The sequence below is a fragment of the Carettochelys insculpta genome, chromosome 11 (genome assembly GCF_033958435.1).
Source record: "Carettochelys insculpta isolate YL-2023 chromosome 11, ASM3395843v1, whole genome shotgun sequence".
Classification (NCBI taxonomy): Eukaryota; Metazoa; Chordata; order Testudines; family Carettochelyidae; genus Carettochelys; species Carettochelys insculpta.
In genome coordinates, this window is record NC_134147.1 from 31,432,951 (window position 1) to 31,460,072 (window position 27,122).

General features: G+C 42.7%; 3 protein-coding genes and 1 non-coding gene across 4 annotated transcripts in view; 3 read left to right on the forward strand and 1 right to left on the reverse strand.

The window, feature by feature from the left end:
- The first annotated feature begins 1,764 nt into the window (after nt 1–1,764).
- On the forward strand, nt 1,765–13,928 carry EFCAB12 (EF-hand calcium binding domain 12). The gene is made up of 8 exons (XM_075005426.1): nt 1,765–2,296; nt 3,093–3,287; nt 5,574–5,736; nt 8,177–8,406; nt 9,426–9,639; nt 10,801–10,924; nt 11,207–11,302; nt 13,271–13,928. The coding sequence occupies exons 1-8, from the start codon at nt 1,784–1,786 to the stop codon at nt 13,515–13,517; spliced, it is 1,782 nt and encodes a 593-aa protein (XP_074861527.1). The 5' UTR covers nt 1,765–1,783; the 3' UTR covers nt 13,518–13,928.
- A 3,037-nt stretch (nt 13,929–16,965) lies between these two features.
- On the forward strand, nt 16,966–20,862 carry RPL32 (ribosomal protein L32). The gene is made up of 4 exons (XM_075006045.1): nt 16,966–17,023; nt 18,328–18,428; nt 18,713–18,894; nt 20,685–20,862. The coding sequence occupies exons 2-4, from the start codon at nt 18,333–18,335 to the stop codon at nt 20,812–20,814; spliced, it is 408 nt and encodes a 135-aa protein (XP_074862146.1). The 5' UTR covers nt 16,966–17,023; nt 18,328–18,332; the 3' UTR covers nt 20,815–20,862.
- On the forward strand, nt 18,122–18,261 carry LOC142019398 (small nucleolar RNA SNORA7). The gene has a single exon (XR_012647059.1). It is a non-coding gene; the product is annotated as a small nucleolar RNA SNORA7 (small nucleolar RNA).
- A 293-nt stretch (nt 20,863–21,155) lies between the features above and the next one.
- Nucleotides 21,156–27,122, reverse strand: part of LOC142019323 (cullin-associated NEDD8-dissociated protein 1-like) — a 31,761-nt gene continuing 25,794 nt past the window's right edge. The window contains exons 12-15 of the mRNA XM_075006044.1: nt 26,864–27,033; nt 26,480–26,644; nt 23,979–24,086; nt 21,156–22,594 (exon numbers count right to left, since the gene is read on the reverse strand). Of these exons, the coding sequence (XP_074862145.1) occupies nt 22,367–22,594; nt 23,979–24,086; nt 26,480–26,644; nt 26,864–27,033 (671 nt within the window). The 3' untranslated portion in view covers nt 21,156–22,366. The remainder of the gene's footprint in view (nt 22,595–23,978; nt 24,087–26,479; nt 26,645–26,863; nt 27,034–27,122) is intronic.

Genomic DNA, 27,122 nt, shown 5'->3' on the forward strand with positions numbered 1-27,122 from the left:
TGGCTGGTCCTGACCCAGCGCACGGGCAAGCGAGGTCGGCGCGTGGCCGACCAGGAAGCGTGTGACTTGCCGACACAGCATCCCAGCTGATCCCTCCTCAGCCAATCAGGAGCCCGGACGCGGGGCCGTTGCCATGGTTTCTAAATTGCAACACTTCACAGGCGGCGCACCAAGAAACATGCAAGAAGGCTAAGGCGGGACAGGGTCCCGGTGACCGCTTCTGTTTTCGAGCCCGTGCCCAGGAGGTGCATCCCGGGTCCCCGCGAACGGCGCTTTTCCTCCCTGTCTGCCCCCGGGGCGGCGCGGTATAGCCGGGTGCAAACTTGGCCGCCCCCGCCCCGGCGAGAGGCAGCTAGCCGGGTCTGGGAGCAGCCAGGTAGGACAGGACACTGCTGCTTTGCAGCTGCCAGCGCCACGCCTATTAGCAGCCCTTCCCCCTTGGATTTGGGCTGATTAGCTTGAGACGCTGGGTCCGATGGCTACAGCAGGGAGGGAAGGGGGAAGATCTTAGCATCTGTCATTCGCTCTAGCCTCAGAATATTATTGTCTGCTGTCCAGCCAAGCGTTTTAAAAACTTCCATCACCATCTTCCGGTTGTCAGCTTTGCATTAAAAACACCAAACTGGCTGGTCTAGTTCTTGAGCTGGCCATTTAGTCGTTTATAAAATAAAGCAAATTTCATTTTGCTGATGGTTGAGGCAAAGCATGCGTACAGATAAAATAGCAACAAGAAGCATGCTGCTACTTTGGCTTGTTTCAAACTAGCATAACTTGAACCTCTTCCTAGGTTGTGATGTCATGAATTACACATTATGAATAGTTATAAACACAAATAATGACTAGGGAGACCCCAGGGTTCTCTTGCGCAATGAATTATTTTACTGGGCCAATACTACAGAATAAAGACCAACCCATTTCTAACTACATATTGACTCCAAAAGTTTGCCAGATTTTCAAATATTCTGGACAATAGAGAGGTATACCTAGCAATGCATAACAGTAACAAAAAACAAGATGAGATATTAAGAAACAAATGTATGCAGAGTACTTTATTTACCAACAACAGTAGTATTGTACCCTGTACACTGATATTGTTTGCTATATTTATTCATATTTACTTTCACTATACTGTACTTACAGAAAATGTAACAAATTTATGTATGGTTAAAATGCCAGTTATTTGAGAGTTCTGGATAATAGAATGTTGGATATGAAAGAGTTCACTGTACAATAGGTACTCATGAGAATTCTGACATGAGTAACTTCATGCTCTTGCATAAGTATTCACAGGCCTGGGTCAGAGTTGCCTTCCACTATTAAGCAGTGACACACCAGCTGCAGGAGAAGGGGATGTTATATATAAAATGTATAATATTAATAATCCCTCACTTTCCTATAGTAATTTTCCTCAGTAGATCTCAAAGGGTTTTACTGAGGAGTTCAGTATTATTTATAATTCCCATTTTTGAGGATTATCCAGTAGGTTGGTGGCAGAGCAATGAATTAAACCCAGGTCTCCTGAATCCCTGTCCAGTGCTCTGAAAGGGGGAATGTAAATGTCAAATGATTAATTTCTTGTATTTTATGATAAGGGTGCCTGAGTATATGGGTTCCTCTTGATTATATTCTGTATTCTTTTATCTTAGCTTTGGAATGTCATATCTGATTTCAGCTTATTGTCATTTTTTAAAGGATCCCACAAATATTCTTAAGCAACATTAACCTAGTTGAGTGTGACATTGAGTTCTACAACAATTCCATCTTTTTTAGTTAAAGTGATACCATGACTGGGGAAGATTTTCTCAAAGACGCTACTAGTGTCAAATCAGAACTGGTCTTAGGACACTGTTTCAAGCAATTCAAACTCAGAGATTTGTATCCAAAGTTTTTCTTTAAAGTGAAACCCAGTATATTTGGGCCACCTAAATCGAGACGTCGCATTATTATCGCACCTCCTATGGTAAAACTGGCTTCTGCTGGTTCAAAACCCATTCAGACCACAGCCATCAATAAAAAGAAGGAAGCGGCTGCTCAGCAAGTACCCATTGAGATAGAAAGCTGTCCTTACACTCCAAAAGAACCTTCAGAGGAAGAAGATGATCTACCAAAGCTAGAAGCATGGATAACGGAAAGGAGGAAGCTCCAGTCACAATTGAATAGCCTTACAGATGTTGAACAATGGCTAAGTCAAAAACTTTCCACCACGGAACAAGAAGATAGAGTCCTGGAAAACTTACAACGCTGCAGAGCAGAAAGGAAAGCTAAAATCCAGTTAGCTATGACCAGAAATCTCGAGGTAAGTGTATGTCTCATTCCTCTGTCCTTTAAATTATTACACTTGGAAGTCACACCGGCCATTTGAATTTAACAACTATAGCTAAACAGAGGTGGGGTGTCTACTCTAGGAACTAACTTCGAAGTTAGGCACTACTTCAAAGTAGCCAGTAGAGAGTGTGCACACATCTTCCCTTGAGCCCAACTTCAAAGTCTTTACTTCATTCCTGGGAATGGAGTAGTGCCCTACTTCAAAGTAGGGTGTGTGTAGACACTCAACTTCGAAGTTGCTTACTTTGAAGTTGTACTTCGAAGTAAGCAACTTTGAAGTCATTTTTGTAGTGTAGACACAGCCAAGGAGACTGGAAAGCAGTCAGGTCAGTTCTTTCTGTGGTTGCGAGTATTAATCCTATATCTTACAGATTCTTGTCAGTAAAATGACAAAAAGCAAGATAATTACACAACCCCCCAGTCAGATTGTTCCCTGGAGACTGGTTACTTCTGCATAGGAAGGGGTAATTCATCCAGGCTGCATTGGAGGAGTTTTTCTGAAAGTCTACGTTTTGGGGCCATGGCTGCATGCACCCTCCCATGACACTGGACCCTCACGGTGCCATGGCACTGCAGCTTTTGCAGTAATTATAGTAAAAACCCCTGTTTAAATCAATACCACTCCATTAAAATCAAGAGAGCAAAACCCATTTGTACCAGCTGACACTATGCCACTTTATACTCCTCACGCTTCCATTGCCTGGGTCAGGAATGAATTTCTCATCCTGATGAAACTGATTTCATGATTATTTTTCAATCTCTTTCAGAACCTGCTGCCAAAGCATGACCTGCCTCCTCAAAGAAGAGTCATCCCCCTCATCAATGCTCCCTATCCCCAGTCCCTCATCACACTGCACAACCTTCTGCACAAGCAAAAGCTCAAAATGGTGGACTTATTCAGTAAGGCGGATAAGGACAAAAAGCAGTTCATGAGATCAGACTTCATTAAAGTTATCAAGGGGGTATGCAGAAAACAGGTTCAGAACAGAAGGCTGAAATTCTGTCCCAATTCTGTTGGTGTAGCTCTAAAGATAAAGGCTCCAATGATAAAGGCTGAATTTGATCTTATAACATGTCCACCGCTCACCTTGGCTATATTGATTTTATATGTGATTTATATGGGAATTAATCTGCAGATTAATAGATAGTAAGGTATGCTTTAGGGAGAACTAAGGGAAAGAGAATTTAGCTGCCTATTGGGATGACCCAAGAGATTGAGAGAGAAAGAGAGAGAGAGTGAGAATTCCAGCTGGGGAGGAAACCCAAAGCCACACGGTCCAACAGAAACACACAGCTGGCTCACAGGCCAATCTGGATTGTAGAACTCTTGTTGGTTTCCATAGCAATGATAATATAGCTTCCGTCAGTCTGAGGGAGCTCAAGGTGCTTTACAAACCACAACCTGAGCTATGGGGTAAGGGTGTGTGGATGGAGAGTCAATGTGGGCCAGTGGAGAGAGAGCAATAGACTGGACTCCAGACCAGTGTTCCCTGTAAGCTGAGTGCTTGGGTGGGTAGCACGTGTTTCTGTTGGTGGTGCACATCCACACATTCCTGGATGCACACAACAAATTTAATTCCTCCCAGGAATAGAAAAAATTAGAGGCAACATGGCTCCAGACACCCATGTGCTATCCCTGACTGTCTTGGGGGGGACGGCACTGACAGACTTGCTGGGACCCTGAGCAAGGTGGAGAGGAGGCTGGCTCCACCTTCCCAGAAGGGTTCAGGCCTCAGGCGGCAAGGGTGGGCAGGGGCAGCCAGCCTGCAACACCACCCAGAGCATGCTTTAGCCTTTCTCCTTCCCTCACAGCCGGCCCTTAGCACCAGCAGGAGCATGCTGCATATGCTCCAGCAGCAATTTAAAAGGCTCAGGGCTCCAGCTGCCACTGCTGCAGAAATAGCAGTACTGGCCGGAAGCCCCAGGCCCTTTGGAAGCCCCAGACTTTGGGGCAAGGGCCCTGTTTCCCTGCCTCTCTCTGCCCCATTGGTGGGCTTGCTTGTGGACCTGCTGTGTGACTGAAGGCAGTCACGTCACCTCTTTGTACCTCTATTTTTCCTATCACCTTCTGTCTGTGGATTGTCATTTGCAATGTATGTCTACAGGGCCTACCACAACAGAGCTTTGGTCTCAATTGGTGCCATTAGATATCACTCTAAGGCTACGTCTACACGTGCCCCAAACTTCGAAATGGCCATGCAAATGAGCTCATGGGAATAAGGGGACTTCGAAGTAGGCAGCATCCTTTCGAAAAGGAGTCCCGTCTGGACGCGACGCGCCGCGGCAAGGAGCATCAATTTCGAAGCGCGGCTGCCGCCCGCATGCTAATGAAGCGCTGAATATGCATTTCAGCGCTTCATTAGTAAACTTCGAAATGGCCATTTGCATGGCCATTTCGAAGTTTGGGGCACGTGTAGACACAGCCTAATAGGTGTAGTAAACAATAGACATTTGGCAGAGGGACAAACTGGAGGCCATAATTGAAAAGTGATTTACCCATGGCCACCTGGCCATTCAGTGACAAAGCTGGGACTAGATCCCCATGGCTCTTAATTCTCAGAGGTTTAATCTGCAGCAAGGGTGATTCAGATTACAGATTAGGAAAAACGTCTAACCATAAGGACAGTTAATGTCTGGAATGAATCCAAGGGAGGTTGTAGAATCCCATCGCTGAAAAGTCGGAGATGGGCTAGGTCAGTGGTTCCCAACCTTTTCACTAGTGGGGACCCCAAACTATTTGCAGATGCCCAATCACCCCCCCAAACTGTTCACAGACCCCCTCAAAGCCAATTCTAGCTGCTATGTGCACTTCATTAAATGATAAAGGAAACCACAACAGCTTCTCAGACAGCGATTAGTAACATTATTGGAAGATATTTAAAAATAATGGATTGTAACTTTGCAATGTATTTATATCTTCTGTGATCATTTTTACTTATCTCTTATGTTCTTCACAGACCCCCTGCAATGCCCTCATTGCCCCCTGGAGGGCCACACACCCCCAGTTGGGAACCACTGGTTTAGGTTTACATGGGTTCTGCCACAGCACAGGTAGCTGGATTCAATGACTTCTCAAGATCCCTTCCAGACCTCCATTTCTAAAATTCTGTGATTCTTCGGTCATGAGGCTACACCACCTTTCAATAATGTAGTAGCGCACATGGCACAACTGTGGAACTAGTTTCTAGGGCTTCAGAACAGCCTTCAGTCTTGCTGCGATCACGTCTGAACTTTTGTTTTTTAAACAGGCCAATGTCCCTATCAGTGACAGTGACCTAGAGGACGTGATCATCTTTCTGACTTCTTCAAAACGTGGGAATTTTATAACCAGGGACGATCTGGTTGAATGTCAAAATACATGGCTGGATATAATGAGAGATAAGACAAAACAGCCTGGGGAGGCAAAAACAGGTAAGAAAAAAGAAACTGTGGTAGGAAGATGATTCTGCATGCGTAGGAGCATGGGAATCACCATACTGGGTCCAGCCCCAGGTCCATTTAGTACAATATCCCATCAGCTGTGGGACATTGTCACCCCAGATCTCATCCTGGTCATTAATAGAGAATTGCTTGAACCCCGAGTTTAATATCTCTTCCAGAACTTTGCTGGCATTATTGGCCCCCCACCAACCTGACTGTTGAAAATTAGAACCTTTCACACAAATGCCCTCTCACTCAAAGGCAGGTGGTTTGGATAGGCTGAGGCCAAGATGCAAGCCAGCTCTGGTTTTGCAAAACAGAAACCCTAATCTCCTCAGCTCTTCTGTAGGGCTGTGTCTACACAACCACCCTCCTTTGAAGGAAGGATGGTAATTAGGGTGTTGGGAGTTTACTAATGAAGTGCTATGCTGAATATGCAGCACTTCATTAAGCAAATTCCCACTGCCCCCAGCAACTTTGAAGTTTTAAACTTTGAAGTACCAGTTTGCATCTAGCCATGGCTCACCCGCCAGTACTTCAAAGTACCAGCAGGTGAGCTGCAGCTAGATGCGAGCTGGTACTTCAAAGTTGCCTCTCTCTCTCTCTGTGTGTGTGTGTGTGTGTGTGTGTGTGTGTGTGTGTGTGTGTGTGTGTGTGTGTGTGTGTGTGTGTGTGTGTGTGTGTGTGTGTGTGTGTGTGTGTGTGGAATTTGCTTAATGAAGTGCTGCGTATGCAGTACAGCACTTCCTTAGTAAACGCCCAACACCCTAATTACCATCCTTCCTTTGAAGGAGGGTGGTAGTGTAGACAAGACCTAGGTGAAAGCTTGTCATGGTATATGTGTTACCTCATAGCACAGTCTCACCGTTATACTCTTCTTCGTCTTCTTGAACATGTCCTACTCATTATCGAGTACCACCAAGAATAAGAAGAGAAGAAAGGTGAGACTGTAACATGAGGTAATACATGTATTGGGACAAGCTTTCACCTAGAGAAGAGCTGAGAAGATTACGTCTCACTAGTCAAGATGTGAAAGGAGAAATGCCTAGATACGTTGAGAAATTCTTAGCTCTTTACAGCTTTTAAATACTTCGAAAACTTATTCCTCACAACAGCGATTAAATGATGTTTCTAAAGTGCTTTGAGCGCCTCAAAGGAAAGACACTAGAGAATGCCCTGGTATTATTGAAATATTAGGATTACAGAAAAACATCCTACTGCGGTAAGAATCTTTATTTATATTTTATAACTAAGTGAACTGAGGCACAGAGAGGTTAAATGACTTGCCCAATGTCAGCGTCAGCGCTGGCAACAGAACTCAGGCTTTACGCCAAGTCCTGTGCTCAGATGATTTCCACAAAAATGTCCCCTTTAGAGGATTACAATCTAGTTTTCTCCCAGTTCAGGCCTATTTCTATCATTGCTGCAAAAAGATAAGTCTGATTCTTAAGACAGGGTAGACGGCAGCATTTGCCCAGCACTTGGAAGTAAGGCTTCCATTCAGGAAAACTAAATCAGTGACACCTCTCTTCCACCCCGCCATCTGTCATTAAAGGGCTCCCCAGATTTTAAGTCTTCCTAATATGATCCTCTCTCTCTTTTCTTCCATGTTTTGAAATGGTTAACAACGTTGACACTTAAAGCATTGCCCTGGCCTTCTGAGTGGGCAGCCATTGAATCGAACAAGGCAGCTCACACAATCAAGCTCTTGTTTCAGGCTGTCATCTACTTCACATAGACATCACTGTGCTGGTTATATTCATGTCACATTTTAACGGTTTTCTCTGAAGCCATGACAGCAAGAGTCTCTTTCCGCCCCCGCAACAGAAAGTTGAAAGTCCAAGTCTGGAGAATAACTGAGAGCTCTTGCCACCCCTAGTTTCAGTCTTTTCATTTCCTCTGCCTCCATCTAATCTGCCTGCAGCATGCACTTTGGGAAACTCTGGTGTATGGCCAAAGTTATTTAATATGAAACAAATTCTCTCTCAAAATTGGAAGGTAACCTAGTCCTGTGGTGAGACTGGAAATCAGGAGATCAGGATTCTTCCCGGGCAGAGACTGACTTGTAAAAGTCAGTCTGGTTCGCATATCTGTTTATCATATATGTACGTTGTCATTAATCAAGGAATGAAGCATCCACATAAACCCAGCAACTCTTTAGTTACTTTCAAGACTTTTCAATAAAGCGTTTTGAGGAATCACTGCTGGTTAAATGTGGGCTCGGAAGTAAAATTCAGGTCTTATTTTAAATCTGGATCAACAGCTCCAGACTGGTCATTTTCAGAGTTCCAGTCAAAGCCTTTTGCTAACTCAAATCTGCACTGAAAGCAAAGCTCTTTTTTCATTCTTTCATCAGTTCTGACCAATCAGGTCAGAAGTTTATTTTCTGCTACGTGCTATGGTACTGTCTTTGTTTCTTGTGATTCTACAGCACGTCCCCGATTTCAGACCCGAAAAGCTATTTCTAAACCTGTTCGTCATCCAGCATCTGCAGCTGGCAAAACCAAAGAGATACAGCCACTTGCTTGTAGTGAACCTGCAGCAAAGTTAACACTGTTAGAAGTTCCTCCTATCAACATGGAACCAGATCACAGACCTCTAACTTGCGAGGAAATGGAAGAGGTTGGAAAGAGATGCAGAGAGAGGAAACGATGGGAGAAGGTACTGCATATCTTCAGAGAAAGTTTTCATTACTTATGCTTGGCACTTGGGGCCATCTCATGTGTCTGACAGAGAGAGGATGAAGTAGCAGTTTATAAAACCAAAACCAAAACAAGGGTTTTTAATGTGAATGTGATAGTAATCTCTTTTATATAGCACCTTCCAGCTGACACTCCATTTATAAACCATTAATTTGGCTTCCAACTCTTTGAGGGATAGGATTTTTTCACTTACAGAGAGATAAAGAGGCACAGCTAAATTTAAGTGATTCATATGCACTCAAGATCATCTTGTCCATCTCCTTACCAAAGGAGGTTTAGTCCCTATGGGATATTTGTGTGCACTTTTTCCTGCTTTGTTTTCTATATATCTGGGATTGGGATTCACGAGGAGTCAAAAACAGAGTTGGGAAAAGAACACAGGAGTTCTGGCTCCCAGTGCTGTGTGCTCCGACCATTATGTAGCATTGCCGCTAGGACAGGTTCTTAAAAAAATAAAAATTCAGATGATATTGATAGTTTCAGAAGGTGCAAACAGATAAGCTAATCTCCCCTGCTAGGGTTTGATGAAGCCAGGATGCATCAATTGTAATGTAAATCAGTGCTAAATACATTCCAAGAGAAAGAGGAACAAACCTTATTAGTCTCAATTTTTCAAAAGAGCACTGATAAATAAGACCACTATATTTTCTAGTGCAAACTCTTGTGCAATTTACTGCTGAGTGGACAACTAACGCATCACTCAAAAGGGGGGTTTATGCAGGGCATGAGCTGTGCACAGGCCTGATACTGGCCCTCTACACAGGATGGATTTCATCCACAAACTGGTACCTGTGGAGCTGTACTCATGAAAACCAGTTTCCTGTTTGGCATGCACAGAATTCCATTGGTACACAAAAATAGTGCCTTCTGAGCCACATTCATCCCTGGTATAACTTCACTGAATTACACCAAGGATTCATTTGGCCAGGAAAGTATTCCATCTAGCTACACAAATAGGGACCTGCCTTTTACTCGCAGATGAAGATTAGTCCAATACAATGGATGGAACGCTGTCGTCTGGTGAGGTCTGGGGACAAGGCCATTGATGAACATTGCTTGCCATCGACAATAGAGAGCGAAATGGGGGAAATAATTGATCAGCATCGAAGGACCTGCTACATGGTTTATCTGCAAAGTCTCAAATTATGCAAAGAATATAACATTCCACTCACGGAAAAAGTACTGGAAAAAGGTAAAGCACAACCTCAGGTTTGGTGTACCTGTGCTAACTCAGAACAATTCAGGCCAAGCTTCCCTCCCACCCCACCAGCCCAGATGCCTGGCTCTTATCTTTGGACTATGGGTGGGGAAACAGAAGCTCAAGTGAAGAGGTTGAGAACAGTGTTCTCTCTAATTTTTTCGATACCTAAGTGGAATGAATTTTATGTGCCCTAATGCAGAGGTGATGTGTAGCACACCCGCTCCACATTGGTGCACATAACAAAATTCAAGTGGGGGTGGAGCCAAGGGGTTCTAAGTGTGGGAGGGAGGTCAGGGCTGGAGCAGAGGGTCGGGGTGCAGGACTGTGAGGGCCGTGGCAGGGGGTGCAAGCTTTGTGGTGGGTCTAGGGGTGAGGAATTTGTCGTGTAGGAGGTCGGTTTCAAGTTTGGGGAGAGGCTCAGCGCTCAGGTACAAGAAGTGGGTAGAGTCTCTGGGCTGCAGGGGTGGGCTGTGGGATTAGGCTGGGGATGAGGGCTTTGTGGTGCTAGCAAGTACTCAGGACTGGGGGGCTCACGGTGGGGTAGAGGATTGGGGCTCAGGCTCATCTAAGAGGATTCATTTTGGGGCTGGCAGACAGGGGCTCCTCTCCACTGGTCCCAATAGCTTCAGAGCCTGGGGAGAGGCATCTCTCCCTGCTGTAGCCCAGTCCCCACGTGAGGCTTACTAGCTCTTGTGCACGGCTTTGAGGTGCATTTGCGGTTCTCTGCAGAGGAACAGGACTGGTATAGCAGTGGATGCTGCTGTTTAGGATTAAAATCCATTGGCAGAGAGCTGGGGCAGGATTGGAACAGCAAGGAGTGCTCCAGATCAGGACTGAAGGTTTTGGGGTAGCATGGTATTAGGAGGTTCTAGCTCAGCACACCAGGCAATACTGCACGAGAGTGACGAGAGATGGACTGGTCCATGTGGGATGGAGCAGGACTGGAATAATGGGAGCTGCAAGTCAGGACTGAAGAGCACTGGGAGAGCTCTGCAGGTTAAACTTGGACCAGGTCTGCTTGTATCATGTCAAACTCAAGCCATTTCTGTTAGTTCCTTACTTCACTGAGCATATTATCCATTCCATATGTGTAGCCAGTCACATGCCAGACAGTTATTACTGCTGTGTTTTTATTGTGTTCTTCGCTGACAGCCCTGCTGTACCCAGGAGACAAAATAATTAAAGAAGGCGCATGTGTGCGGAAGATCCGACAGCCAGGGGGTCCCTATGCAATGATGATGGAGAGCCACCACCAAAAACAACTGCTTTTAAGCAGGTAAGGATTAAGAAAGGATGCCATAAATGGGTTTCTTCAAAGAGTTTCCACTACAGTACCATGATGATGGATGCAATGTGAAAACCTGACTGGAATATGTAACACTTGTGCAATTACTTCTTTAGCATCTTCCCCATGACGTTATTTTTTATGTAGCTCCATAAATGCATCTGATAATTTACAGCCCTGTAGAAAGGCAATGAGCTTTCAGTCTGTTGATGGAGATCTCTATCAAAGTGTATTCACTGTATGAAATGATTTCTGTTTTGTCTTCCCGGATAGATTGCATGGTACAGGGATGAAGAGGAAACTATATGGAAAGCAGAAGGCAGGCAAAGACAGTTGTATGTCATTTGAGGATTATCAACAGTCAACCAGGTCTGTGCAGAGAATGGGTTCGTCCAAATACAGTAGCAAAGGGGAGCCAACGAATGATTGTTTGCTTCAAGAACACTATCCCACTTAGTTTTGCAGAGCAGATACACTGGTATAACCTCACATATTGTTATAACCTCACATATAGATGCAGTTGTACCAGAATATGGGTCATCCTGTGGTATGGTCCATTGACATAACTGTGTCAGTTTAAATCTATCCCTCAGGTTATACTGAGAAGAACTATCACCTGTAGACAATACCTGAGTCTCCTTTGTAAGACTAGTTTGGGAATGGTAAAAGTTGGGGTGCTGACCAGAGCAGGAAACTGAGTGTTGCTTTTATCTCTTGGCTGGTAGTTTAGATCAGTTCAAATCAGTGAAGAACCTTTGTGTTTGATGGTGTTGGTGAAATGAGTTGATGTTATTAGTGCACCTTTATCACCAAAACCCATCAGTGCAATTCACACTTAAAGGTGGCTCCCTTGTGTCTGTTTCAGCAAGAAAGCCAAAGACTTACTAGATTATTCAGACTGAATTTCACTCTCTCCCTCTTAAAGATGGTTCCTCAGTATCCAGGTTGAGGCAGATTTTCAGGGGAAGTTAACATTGTTACAAGCTGGCCTATAGGCCCACAGAAAAATTACATCTCCGGAGCTCCAGCACTAAAACTCGAAAACAAATGAGTAGTGAGAGTCCCATTTACTATAGGCCTTTGTCATATTTAAAAATGAAAATATCCAAAACATACAAGACGTGTCCCCAGGGAATGCTGGGCTTGGTATCTGTACTAGGGAGAGAATGTTTCCATGACACCATCCATGCCAATCAGGCAAAGTTCTGAACCTTCAGCCCCGAATGGAAATGGAAGATTAAAATGATCTGGGGTAGGATTCAGCTCTTGGTGACAAATGGCAGCATGAGGCACCTCAACTACAACTCCCAGAAAGCACCAGGATAGCATTTCCAAATTGACATTTTTGGTTTTCAAGTTAAAACCTCCAAGTTTTTGGTGGGGGTTTTTTGGGGGGCAGGGACTGGGAGTGGACAAATGGAACTTTTTCCACAAAGCAGATATCTGGGAGTGGGGGCATGGAGGCTAACTGAAAGCCCAATTTTCTGTGAAACAGCTCCAGTGGCAAATTTTTGAATAGCTTTGCTCTTGTGTTCATGTAAGTGGGGTAGTCCCTTATGATGCTCTGAGAGAAAGAGGCTCCTCCATCTTGCATGTGGACATGTAAGTATTGTTTCTGAGTGTCTTCTGGTATAAGAACCCATGAAAGTGAGCTATGTATCTTATCTGGGTTGTTCTGGTGAGCCAGACATGAAACAATTCAGCACTTGGACAGGAGACCTCACAGGAAAATTTGGAGAGCTGCAAGAAGTGATGCTAGTGAATCAATAGAGGGCATTATTCTCTCCTGTTAATACAAGCCCACTGCTCCTGTGTTGTGCTAAGGGTCCTATATTGCTGGAGACACCTCTGTTTGGGTCAGCTGAAAATCCAAAGTCATGAGGCCCTGTAGTCAGTTCTGGTCTCCTGTCTGAACACCCAGTGAGTAATTGCATCCAGTGGTTTGGTTTTAATTTCTGTGAGCCAAATCCTGAAGTTCTTACACACCTTTGACTCACTTCTGCATCAGGCAAAATTCTCACTGATGTCCCTAAGTATTGTACCTGATTATACTAAATAAGAACTTCAGGATTTGGTCCCATATACATGTATTAATTTAACATAATTTTCTCTGCATTTTTCCTGGGGTTTTCTGTCAGTATGTGGCTCTTTGCCATTTTCTGTTCTGAGCTAATCTACCATGTTCCAGCTACCACATGCCACCCTTCAGCTGGCTGCATTTCAATGATGACTAAAGAAATCCCTGCAGAGTGAATCTAATTAATTGAGCATTTTTGTTTCTTTAAGCAAAAGGCATTATGGAAAGATAGTATTGATTATTTAGTTCATATTTTCCAGGCGCCTGCGCAGGACATGGACCAAGCTGAGCTGCATGTCTAATGACAATAACTTCTGGCCAGGTCACCTTCTGGACAAGCTGCGTATTTACCTTCCCCAGATAAAGCCTAATCAGGAGCATGCCCTGTTCAGCTTTGTCTGTCCAACACCACTTGTCTATCCTGGCCTCTACAATCCACACCGCAGCTGGCCAGTCAGTAACCAGGGATACGTGACCTATGGAAGTACTGAGATTCAAAAGTATTGATGTTGTGTGGGACAGTAATGCTATCCATGATGAAAGCTTTGTGATCCCTTGATCACCTCCATGGACTTAGTTCACCGTCATGAGCAGAATAAAGCTATATAAGCACACATTCAACTTAAAGCTAGAGCAAAGTTATAAGGGACTCAACAGACAACGAAATACAGAGCAGTTCACTTCTAGACTGGTAAATCTGTTCCTTGTGACATCTAATGCAAGATCGGAGGACATCAGGTGACAAATCCAGAACTGATCATGTTTTGCATGCATGCAATTAGAGTGTGGAACTCATCACTACATGAAGATGTTGAGGCTAAGAATTTAGCAAGATTTGTGAAGGGATAGAGCACTTATAAAGATAACAATATCTAGATTTACAATAATTAATGCTAATAAATTCTGGGAGCGATATTAACCTCATGCTTTGGGACAAAAACCAATCTCTGATTATTAATAATCTGATAAAACCTAACTTTGGGGAGAGGGTCAGATTATTCCACATCCACATATAGAATTTCTTGCACTTTCTACTAAAGCATCAAATATCAATCACTATCCTATCCAGGATACTATATTTAGACCCAAGTGAATCTGGAAATTCCTCTGTTCCAGGCTATGTCTACACTAGCCCAAAACTTCGAAATGGCCATTTCAAAGTTTAGTAATGACCCTGGCAACTTTGAAATCCCATCTGCTGTTAGGAATAAGGGGATTTCGAAGTTGCCGGGGTCCTTACGAAAAGGAGCCCCGTCTGGACGAGCCGCGTGGCGGTGAGCTGTGTCAATTTCGAACTGCCATGGCTGCTGGCATTCTAATGAGGTGCTGAATATGTAAATATTCTAATGAGGTGCTTCATTAGTAAACTTTGAAATGGCCATTTTGACGTTTTGGGCTAGTGTAGACACAGCCCCAGTGACTCAAATCCAGGTCTTTGGTGACCCATGTAAAATTTACTTAACTTAGCAAATCTCAGACTAGTTTTCATGGCAGAAAGGTCCAAGTCACATCAAAGCCACCATCACAACTCACCCCACTTATTGGCGCATTATGATGGAAGAGTGAGTGGACCATGGTGACTAAGCTAGCCTGTCACACCCTCAGAGGTCAGAGCCAAGGCACACGGTGTGGAAGGTCAGGGAAACTTGGCCTCGTGCTGCCCATGCTGTGCCTGTCCAGTGAATATCAGGTGGATTTTGGTTTCCTTGATGAAAATATGATGATGGACCAACATTTAAGACAGGGATGAGCAACCCTGACCAGTCAGGAAACCATATGAGTGGCCCTTCACTTCAGTGGGCCGCAGCAGCTCATGACCCAGAGGCTCCACCAATAGCCCTGGGGTGACCACAGCTGCCCTCCTCCATCACACACCTCTGGGGCACCAAAGCCCTACATTTATGTTTTCTCGCACCCCCCTCCGGTACTTTTGGAGCACACAAAATGCCCAATTTGTGTTCTGTCCCTGCTTCTCCTCCTCCCTTCCAGAGCTGGAATGCCATGAACATCTGATTTGCAGCTCCAAAAGCCCTGGCAGGGAGGCATATGAAGTGTGGGGCTCAGGTGCCCTGGTACATGAGAAGCGCATGGAGGAGAGGCCAGCTAGGGGGTCTGCAGGCCACAGCTGGAGCCCCATTGACTTAAAATCTGCTAATTCTCACACAACCTGAGGACAATGAACTATGATAGAAGGAACATCCTAACCCCTTTGAGCAGTATGATGGGATCTTTACCTGACACTTGCTCAGCCAGAGATCAGAGTAGTGACCTCAGTTTAAGTTAACAGGCTGGTGAAAAATTGAAATATAAATAAATAATGTTACCTTTCTCCTCCCCTTGCAGATCAAGCAAATCCATTATAGAAAGGCAGTTTATTTGAAAACATTTTTCAACAGCAGGTTCTGATGCAGAGTTTTCACACTCTCTGGAACATGTTTTAATAGTAATGTTGAACTCTAGGTTCTTCAAAACACAGTAATGTAGCAGCCAAATGGAATTTGGTTACCTAGTTTATGGAGCTCTCTCAGTAACATGGATTGTGGTTATTTAGCTGTGCCATATAAAATTTAACCAGACAATTCTAGGCATAAAGATCTTTTCTTAATAATATTTATAAACAGAGTAGATAGTCAATAGAAAAACTTTAAAAGACTGTGCTCTGAATGTTATGTAGCTCACAGTACTGGAAATAGCAGGTGTCAATCAGAAAAGCACAGTGACAAAAATGCCCCAAAAATAAAAATCAAGTTTGTTTTTTACATGAGCTTGTGGCTTTGGTGCTCTGCTAATCAGCTGGGTGACACTTTAATCTTTCCTGGGTGGCCACTCGAGAGCAGATGATGCCTTTTATGGCTCTTAGGATTTAATTCCGACTACATAGGGTAAAGCTGCTACCAGGCCCACTGCTTTGTTTACTTAAAAGTTCCATAAACACGGAAACTTGCACCCACTTTGGCACCAATTCACCATTTCCAGCCAAGGTGCACTTAGGTCATGTTTTTCAGGCTTTCCTCCCCAGTCATGAAGTATTTTAAATAAATTATTACAATCCTATATATTGAAAGAGTTGAAGTTTTTAGAAGAAGCACCACCAGTTTGTATCCTGTTGACAACACTAACAAGAAAAAATATTTCTTACACCCGTTTGTGGGAACTTCCCTAAAAACTGAACGAAATACTATTATCTTGTACTTTAAAATATCCCGCAGTATTAATACAAAAATGCAGTTTAGTTGCTTGGCACAGGTGCTCCTATTACTATTATAAAATATTTATTTTGTAAAGCGGTATTTATGCAACCAACAGTTAATATCTGGAGCTTTGTTACCTGACAATTTTCCGTGAAGATGCAGGGAACAAATACGTTATGAAAATAACAGAGAGGAAGCTGTGCTAGTCTATACACTATCAAAACAAAAAGCAGTCAAGTAGCACTTTAAAGACTAGCAAAATAGTTTATTAGGTGAGCTTTCGTGGCTATGGTCTGAAGAAGTGGGTCTGTCCCACGAAAGCTCACCTAATAAACTATTTTGCTAGTCTTTAAAGTGCTACTTGACTGCTTTTTGTTTTGTTATGAAAATAAGTTAATACAGCCCCCAAATCAGTAATCTGTCCATGTGGCATCAACGCTGCAGTATCTCGAAACTGCCACTAGATGGCCGTCAGGCAGCGGAAGCAGTACTGGCGGAAGTAACTTCAGCCGCATTGATCTGGCTGTTGCCCTTGCCACTGGCGGAAGTTGTTAAGAGACAGGTCCTGGCAGATTATAGTTAATATAATTGATAACAAATTACAAGTTATTTTCACACCTGCTATTCTTGAAATAAATATTCTTTTGTTTTCATCTATGTTATTTACTATAATTACGAATTTGGTTGGCATTACCTTTTCTGTGGGCTAATCGGCAATCCGGTCTACCAGGACCTTCAGGAGCTATCTCATCATTGTGCGCGCTCTTCCGCTCTCTCTTTCTCAGCGGCGCTGCCTGTCTGGGCGGTCGCCATTAACCACCGGTAAGTCTCGGCCCGCTGGTAATCCGTTACCATCGGCGCCTGGGGAACCTGGTCGCCCGGCCGTGCCATCTTCCAAGCCCTGTCGGTGCCCTTGTCCGTTAGCGCCGCCGGTATTTTTTCCGGGTGCGGGGTGAATCGTGTCGTTCGCGGAGCCTCGGCGTGGAGGGCGGGGGTGTTGCCCGGCGGCTGAGCCAGATTCGGGGGATTAGGCGAGGCTGGGATCGTGGTGGGTCTCCAGTGGAAGCGGGGAGGCTCGGTCGCCGGACCTGAGGAAGCGGGGGAGAGCAGGAGACTCTGGGCGTTGGATCTTCAGATTGTTCTTCCCCTTTCGCAGCTGGGCCGGTCGGGCGAGGCGCTGATCGGACCCAGGGAGCGCGGTAGTTCCCTACGCTAGTGCTGGGGAGGGCTGCGGGGCCCTGACCTTCGCTTCCGCAAGGGCTTCAGTGCAGGCCCAGCTAGGTACCTGGAAATCCCGTAGGAGAGTCGCTGGGGGAAGTGAGGTGTAATGGAAATTTGCGGCGTAGGATCCCTAAGTACCCCGTTCCTACTACGTGGCGATTTACTCTCACGAGTCAGCCGACCACGCGGCCTTTTCTCTCTGATCTCTTTATACTGCTGTGGTGAACGGCCTAGTTTTAGAGCATCGTTTTCGAGTCAGCTAAGATCCTACTGGAGATTCCCGTTGAAAGTGGCTAAATAACCCAGTGTATTGGGCTATGGAAATGGGAACCTTCCTTTCGGTCAGGAAAAGGACTGTGAGGGTTAATGCTAGAGGGAGGTCTTTGGACATATACCTCAAATCGACATATCACTTCCTGAGGAGATCCCAGAGAGATCTAGCTGGGATTGGGAGGTGGGGGGCATATTTACTATGTAATTTTCTTTGTAATTGAAACTAGTATGTACTTCAAGGATAACTTTCTTTAGAGGCAGCAGTTGGGGCACAAATTGGAAACAGTCCACCAGTAACCACAGAACCAAGAGGAAAGGTGGGATTATTTGGGTATTAAGTGCTTAAAACATTTTGTGCCAATTGTAGGATATAACCGCCAAACATATTTTATTCCCAAATTATATTTACTTGTATAGCCAAAATGGAACCTCCCCAGGACCGCATCTGGAGAGCTTCCAGTACTCTTCCAGCTTCGGAAGTGGGAGGGAGAACTACTGCAGAGGAATACCCATTCCATTACTAGCTTTGGTAGTGGTTAGTTAATGGAAGACAATCTGCTACAAACTTGAGCGAGATGATTTCCAGCTGTCTTGTTCTGCATTGTTTCTTATCCCTGTTTCATCTTCCTTAGACGCCATGCCTGCCCTCAGACCCCTTGTGAAACCTAAGATCGTCAAGAAGAGAACCAAGAAGTTCATCCGCCATCAATCAGATCGCTATGTCAAGATCAAGGTATCTGTCTGATTTAAAAAAAAAAACATTGGAGGAGTGTGTAAATGTTAAGTTTGAGACATGGGTATTTAGTAGCTCTTCTTAGATAAAACATAAAATACTTTTAATGATCAAGAATCAGAAATGTGTAATTTTTTTCTGTAATAATGCTGTATGGTAGAGGGTCCTTGTAGATGTGATTCTTACGTTACAGGACATGAAAAATGCTTAATTGAAACAGACCAAATTTTTTAATTTATACTTAATGTTTGTGCAATTGTATTCTTAAAATTTCATTTCTCTAGCGCAACTGGCGTAAACCAAGAGGTATCGATAACAGAGCTCGCAGGAGGTTCAAGGGACAAATCTTGATGCCCAACATTGGCTACGGTAGCAATAGGAAGACAAAACACATGCTGCCCACAGGATTCAGAAAGTTTCTTGTCCACAATGTCAAAGAACTTGAGGTGCTGATGATGAGTAACAAGTAAGTAGGGAAAGATCTTTCAAATTCATTCTAAATGTTTGTATTAAACTAACCCTGGTATTGTGTGATGTGGGTTTACACTTCAGTTCTGTTGTACTTTCGTGATTGCAAAGGAGGGGAGAGATCTACTGAAGGGGCTAGAGGAGGACGGGGAACCTTTCTGAGTTCAGGGCAACCATGTGCAGGTGAGAAGCCAGAAAACTGGCCCTCACTGACCTAACATGCATGCACACCCTGCCCAAGTGGGGAAGCAGAAGAAGAGACCCTTGCCCCAAACTGCCTGAGTGAGATGAGGGTTCTGCTTGCACTCCAGCCCCACAGGGGTTGCTGAGGCTCAGAGCTCCCCCCAGCCCCTGCCAGCTGGATTATTCCTTGTGGGAGGCCTAAGGCTAGTAGATTTTTATGGAGTGGAGTCTAAGCTCTGGGATGGTGCCAAAATGAGGGATTTGGTGTGTAGGAGGGGGCGTCCTGTGAGTGAGCAGGAGATGGAGGCAGGGGGCATGGATTGGGGCACAAGTGACTCCCTGCCACTGCACTTGTAGGCGTTGCCTTGTAGTGGTCCCCTTTTCCACAATTCCTAACCACTAGGAGCAGCCGGGGTGCAGCCTGAGAGGGAGTAGTCTCTGTGCTGCTTTTCCACCAGCCCATGGGAGGGAGAACAGCAGCATGTGGAGCTGCTTCCTTCACACATGCAGACCTTCCCAACTTCCCTCACGCACCAGGCGGAGCCAGTCACACAGGGACTTTCCCCTTCCCCATGCATGGGGAGCTGGTGCTTGGGCTTCCTCCATGCAGGGGAAACTAAGCCTCAGACCTTTATTACAATTTTTAAGGATAGTTTTCTGGTAAGAAGGAAGTGTCATGATTGGTCTTAATAGCTACCAAATTCAAGGTCTGATTTGGCAATGTGCTGTATTCCTCAATGTCTACAAAGTGGTGCAGCAGCATCCTAGAAAAAATAGTAGGCAGACAGACTTGCTTTCAGCAGCTTGATTAGTTGGAAACTTATAATGATTTAGGAGTAATATGTTTTAAGAATGTTTTTACTGTCAGTGTTGGGCTTGAGTCACTAGTGACAGGAGTGGAAACTACTTACAACTCAGCTGTTTTCACAAGATCTGTATGGAGATAATGCAGGGAAGCAGGATCAGGAAAGTAAAATGCAGTTGGAATTTGAAGGGGAAGACAGACTGACTCTTCCATAGCAGACAAAGCAAGTGTTTTATTACTTGGGAGCAAGCAGTTGGTGCTAATACCTTATGACTTCTCTGTCCTCCTGTGAGTTACACGTCTACAGCAGGTGCAGCTGAGAAATAGTGAAAGGAAAGTGCATGTGGAATGTTTATGGGCTGTTACTGTGATATTTTAGCAAAAGTTTAAAGTTCAAAATCTAAAATATTTTAATATGGTGTGTTCAGAATTTAAATGTTAACATTAATTTAAGCCTATTTGATCCTAGTTCTAAATAGTCCAGAAGATAGTTTCTTGCAAGAACCACTCTTTGTATACGTTTTAAATCTGACCTGTTTATTTCTAAATGCCAAATCATGAATTCTTACTAGATACCATTCAGCACTAAAGAGGAAATATTTGAAGATCTAAATGTTTCTTACAAAAAAAACTTTGAGCTACTTGTTTGTTCTTTCCTTATGGAATGCATGCACACTTGGCTAAAAGCTTCCATAGCTATGTTGCTTAAAGGAAGGGACTCTATTCCTAGGCTGTGAATTGAATGCTGGCCTGTGTTACACTGCTGAAATACTAATTCTTCATCCGTATTATTTTAATAGGTCTTATTGTGCAGAGATTGCTCACAATGTTTCCTCAAAGAACCGCAAGGTAATTGTGGAGAGGGCAGCACAGCTTGCTATCAAGATCACTAATCCAAATGCCAGATTGCGCAGTGAGGAAAACGAATAAAGGGCTCCTCCTTTATAATTGTATTTAATAAAATACAAAAATCCACAACGTGAGGTGTGTGTTAAATGAAGTGTGCATTGGCTCAGAACTACATGAAGATTCATGTCCTTATGAAATACTATCAGAGGGGTGGCAGTGTTAAACACCTGAGAGTAATTATTTAGATTGAGCTTTTGTGGATCAGACTCACTTCAGCATAGAATAAAATGTTTGATTGGTTTCCTGAAATGTCTTGAGTACATACAATCCTTTAAAAGTAGTTTCAAGAACTGGGGGACCAGCATAGGTGAAATGCTTTGGTTGACCAAATATGTTTTACCACTATTAAATGCTGGAGCACATAAGCTTTAAAATACATCTTTATTTTTCTATGCCACTCATACCAAAGGAAAAGCTTTCACATTCTGCATTATAAATAGGATAAAATGTTCACACTAACCAGTGAAAAACAGGAACCAATCTGACATGAAAAATTACACATCTAGTTGCAAGGAGTGGTGTGGCTTCATTCTTAGGTTTGCCACTACCCCATCTCTCATTCCTGTTACAGAATTTTCCCTGTGCAGGGTAGGATTTGACCTAGACAATAAGTTTTTGTATAATGTGCAAAAGAGCTAAGTTACATTCTTACAACTTTGTAGTTGCCTTACCTATTTTATTAGCTATTTGATAACAGAATACTGCAGGTGGATTTTACTATAACAGAATATTCTACTTTAGTTCTGATGGCTGCAGTTTTAATATATCCGTGCTTTGGTATCTGAGACACTGCCAAGAGTGCATACCCAGTGGAACACTGGTGGCACTTTAAATGCAGGAAAAGCTTGCTGCATATATAAAAATACTTGTAAGAGTATAATTTTGACATTCTACTTTGGAAGACCTTTGATTTCAGTGCTCCTTTGTACAGTTAAACTGCTTGAGAATGGAAAATAAGCGCTTTGCCTTTTGCCACCAGTAGAAGTACTAACAATATTGTTACTCTAGCTATGATGAAAAACAGAGCTTGTATTAAATTCTACTCAAGTGATGTTTACAGTAGATATTATTTGAAACAAGGACTAGGGTGCTGGTTTTGACTTGCAGGACAACACTAGTTTTAAAAATTAAAACCAGCTCAGTGAAAAGAAAGATAGGTCGACCTGCAAATAGATCATGGATAGAAATGCACATGTAATGGTTTAAATAAAAAAATAAGCCTGTTGCCTTAAACTACTGTCCTTATCCAAAATGGCAGTGCAAGAAATATTACAAAGGTGGAAAATGGTTCTATTTTTCAGTAATTGTAGTAAATCTAGATAATTAAGGGCTTAAGGCTTGCTTAGTAATACTTGGGTTTTTTTGTTTTTTTTTTTTTTTTACTTCATCTGCAGTATCACACTTTATTGCCAATGAGGCTTGATGCATGAAGGTGAATTAGTTGTCTTTAAACACCATACAAGGGGAAGGAGGTGTTAAGCAGAAGTCAGCTCTGGGAAATTTTTCCTCTGCCTTCCAATGAAGTATTTTTCACTTACACGTTGGAGGGTGATGAGGAAGGATATGGTGGACTTTAACTTGTGTCCATAGATTCTGTGGTAGGTAAAGAAGCTGAATCCTTTTGAATGCTTTCATAGAGTGAAGCCATCTCTGGGTTGGCTCTGATTTGAGAAGAAAATTCAGCCATCACTGGACTTTTCTCTACTTCAGGGATGGTTAACAGAGCAGCTACTGCCCTCATTGCCGAACGTTTCAGTTCATCCTGCTTTTCAAATTCCTGTTTCACTGAACCAGCTTTTACCTAAAAATTAAAAAATGGTTGCCAGTAGGACTATTAGTGACTTTAAAAAGTATCACTAGCATTCAGACTGTACATAAAGGTCAAATTTTGGCACCCTACCCTGGAAAGGTTATTGAGCCCACTACAGGAGGTAGCAAAGTGGGCACTAGAGAAGAATGAAGGTGATTTTTTTTTCCCCCAAAAGCAATCCATTGGGACCTGATTAAGATAAACCACAACTAATCTAAACAGTGAGCACTGATGACCCCATCCACAGCAGTCACTGTGCCTCTCTCTTAGAATGAGGTTCCCCCCCATCATTTAGATGAAGCTAAACTATGTGGTTCACAAAAGGCTATTTGTGCCTGGATACCTATCCAATCTCCATTAGCAAGTGCTACATAGCTTCATCAGTTTAAGATACACATTTGAAATCTAATAAATCCCAAGCACAGTATAATCTGACTAAAATTAATCAAAACTTGATTTCTTATGAGTGATCAAAGTTACTAGGTACTTGACCTCAATTAATTGCCTTTCATGTGTGTGAAGCTCATGGAATAACATGAAGTCTAGCAGCTGCTGTTACTTTCATTGTTTAGTTTTAATCTCTGCACTATGAAGTCTGATTAGGTAAAAATGGCAACTTTAAATCCTTCTGAAATACGCAAGGTGACTACTTAGCTGAAAATAAACTTTTTTTTAATGCCTGGAAAGTGACAGAATCTGGCTGTCCCCCATAGCTGCAGTGACTCACACATCAGAGCTATTTTAGTTGCATTGTAGAATACCTGTTACCAAGTGCAAGCTGAACGGTTGGGCTTGACTTTGCCGGGATAGTCGTTAGAATACCCATCCTTTTATATAATTGAACAAGTCTGATGTAGACATATTTCAAAGCCCATGGAAATGGAATATCAATGTTATTTTTAGTCTTTTTTTCCCCAAGCAAACCACAATAGAAGTCTCAAAACTAAAGTAATCTTGCGTACTATTTACTGCACATATGGAAATAGGCTAAGTTTAATCTCAAGACCATAGTACCATTTATTTATTTTGAAATATTTAATTTTCTGCAAAGTCCTAGGGTTTTTTTTTTTTTCTTTTTTTTTAAAAAGAACTTGTGACAAAAATTACATTCTGTAACAAGTATTTTAGGTATAGCATGCCCCAACGTCTGACACTGTCTAAAGCAGCAAACGTTTGGAAACATATAATCTTGTATTATTACAAAATAAGAAATTCTTGCTTTCTTTCGGGTATTAAGATCCAGAATACAGTACTAAAGCACTAGAGCTTGTAAACTGCACAGATCTTGAAAAATTCCTATTGCACACAGAAAGAGTACTAATTTTTTTTCCCCAAAATTGCAGACATCTGATAACAAGCTTTCATTTAATCTTACCTTAGTAGAGCATGTTGCCCGCAGGGGTTCAATCAATCGCTCTAGCCTTTGAAGAACTGCACTAGGACATAGTGTGGAAAGTCGAGCCAACATGATGAATGTCAACATCTAAAAGGATTTAAAAAAAAAAAAAAAAAAAAAAGACCACTTTAAAATGTTCTCAGATCCCCCTCAAAGCTTAAACCCTTCTATCAAGTTCCCATGCACTCTACTGCAATAGTTTCAAGAAGAAATCGTTGCATCAAATTGCAAAGAATTACAGAATACACTAGGACCTCCTGAGTATTTTAAAAAAATGGGTCAATCCTATGGCACTAAAGACTTCTCTCATGCAACACCTTTTGACATCAGTGGGTGCTTTGTCCTATGACTGCTACAGGATCTGGCCTTCAGCAGAAGTTAAATTTGAAGTGGGCTGGAGGAAAAAAGACAACCCTATTCTTAAATCTTTAAGTAAAACTGATGTCAGTTACAGTAAATTGAATGTTGACCAGGCCTATTAATCTAACAGAAGTATCCTATGAACAGTTTTTGTGCTACTTAAACTACATGTAGTTCAAATGGTAAAACTAGTGTGGCCAGAGCTGTACCAATGAAAAAGTATTTACCAAAGCAGAAGTTATTGTTCAAAAGTTGTACTAATATAAAGTGCTCCAACTAGTACAGTTGCATCCACATACAATTTATAAGTTTAAATGCCAGAAAGGACCATTGTGGTCAACTCATGCAACCTCCTGTAAAGCATAGGCCATGGAACTCCCCACAAACAATCCCTAGACTATCATTTGGGGGGGGCCAAAAAAAAAACCAAAACCAAAACACCAACACAACTTTTATTTAAAATGGTCAGCAATAGAGACCCCACCAGGACTCTTGGTAAATCATTCCACTGGTTACCCAGATAAAAGTATGTGCCTTATTTCCAGTCTGAATTTGTCTAGCCTCAGCATCACATTATAGCTCTCTCTTCTAGATTAAAGAGCCCATTATCAAATATTTGTTCCCCAGTACTTACAGACTACTCAAGTCACCCATTAATCCTCTCCTTGTTACATTAAATACAGTAAAAGCCTGGTGTCAGTCATTTGGATAACTGGCACATTTGGTTAACTGGCATGCTCAGCTGCCGTAGGGCCAGCATCCCAGCCAGGTCTGGCTGCCACGGGCATGCCAGATAAAACTTGTATGGTAGATTGAATTCCTTGGGTCTATCACCACAGGCATATTTCCTAATGTCTTCTCTGAACTCTGTCCAATCTTTTAGCATGCTTCTTGAACTGTGGACATCAGAAAAGGACAAAGTATTTTATCTGGGAGGCTAATGTCAGTGACTAACACATAGATAAAACAACTTCTATGCCTATTCAAGATTCCCATTTATGTCATCACTTAATACTGGCAGTTCATCTTCAGCTGATTATCCACCATGACCTCCGGATCTTTTTCAGTCACTGCTTTCCAGAACAGGTTCTCGCACCCTGTAGGAATGGGCCTCATTCTCTGTTTTGAGATGTATACATTTACATGTAACTATACTTAACACATGTATTGTTCGCTTGCACCCAGCTTATAAAACAATCCATATTACTCTATTCTGGATCTGGCTATTTATCACTCCCCAGTTATCTGCCAACTTCAGTGATGATTTTATGTTGGTTTCTTTCAGGTCACTGATAAAAATGTTAAATAGAATAGGGCCAAGAAAAGACCCTTGTGGAATCCCTATTGGAAACATGCCCACTCGACAATTCCCCATTTACTGTAATATCCTGAGACCTATCAGCCAGCTTTTACTCCATTTAATGAGTGCCACGTTAAAGTTATTTTTTTAAATCAAAATGCGACTCAGCACTAAGTCAAATGTTGTACAGACACTAGCTATATTAAAATCATCAACGCTATTATCTTTATCATCAACTAAACTTGTAATCCAACTTTAAAAAGTATGCTAGAACCTGCCAAGCTATTTTTAATTAACTCATGTTGATTCACATTTTATTAATTCTCTTTAATTCTTGATTAATCAAGTCCCATATCAGCTGCTCCATTATCTTGCCCAGGTTTAAAATGTCAGACTGACAGGCCTATAATTACCTATGTGTTTGCATTTATCAAATACCCCTTTCTGACATTTGTTACATATTATACTTTATCACTGCTTTCACTTCCCCTCTAAACCAGGTCTTTTTTTTTCTAAAATAGATACAGCTTTCTTGCTTGACTGTCTTGCCATACCTTTCAGAGCCAAGGTTTCAGATTTGGCAAACCAATGCACACATCAGTACATTGGTTACACTTGGGCTATCTTTTCAAAGTCATGGCAACAACTGTAATAGTAACTTCTTTTTCCCAGTAAGATTAAGTCTAGGTACTAGAAAAAAAAAAAAAGACGGTTGCGCCACCATACCTGTGCACAATCTGAGCGCTGGCACCCACTGACCTAAGTAAGGTCAAAACCAGTTACTCACATCACTCTTGAACAGCTAAGGAAAGGAATTCACCCTAATGTCATAGTGATCCTTTAGTCCATCCTCCACATGGTTCAAGTATTCATAGATGTCCAGTCGGTCAAGGCAGCTTTCCAACAATGAATACATGCACTCAAAAGCAGCTTTCCTCACATCAAGGCCATCATCCACTGTGTGCTTGAATGGCCCCATTTCTACCTTAAAAGGAGACAAATGATACATCTGTTCACTAACAGTGATGATGGCTCCCTAATGCCACATCTGGACTACCATTTTAATGCCGAATATATATTCTCCCACCCACCTGAGTCCCAAGGATTCCACCCAACTATTGGCACATCAGAGCATCACAACATACTCATGTCAATTCCATGTTGACCAAGATAGTCACATACAACAGCAATGCTAGTTACATACCTCCCGTATCAGTTCCCTTCTGATCTGAGTTTCATTGTATAAGTGGGGTAGGACAGTATTCAGCAGGTCTCGGATTAAAGAAGGTTTATTGTGAGCAGCAGAATTAAACATGGCTAAAGCAACACGTCGAACATTCAAGTCAGGGTCCTGAAGAGTCTTTAAGAAGTCACCTGCAGGACAAGAGAATAAACATTTGTTTGATAACATTAAATGCAATGTTTTAGTAGTTCTCCAAAATCTACCTATTATTGCTGATCCA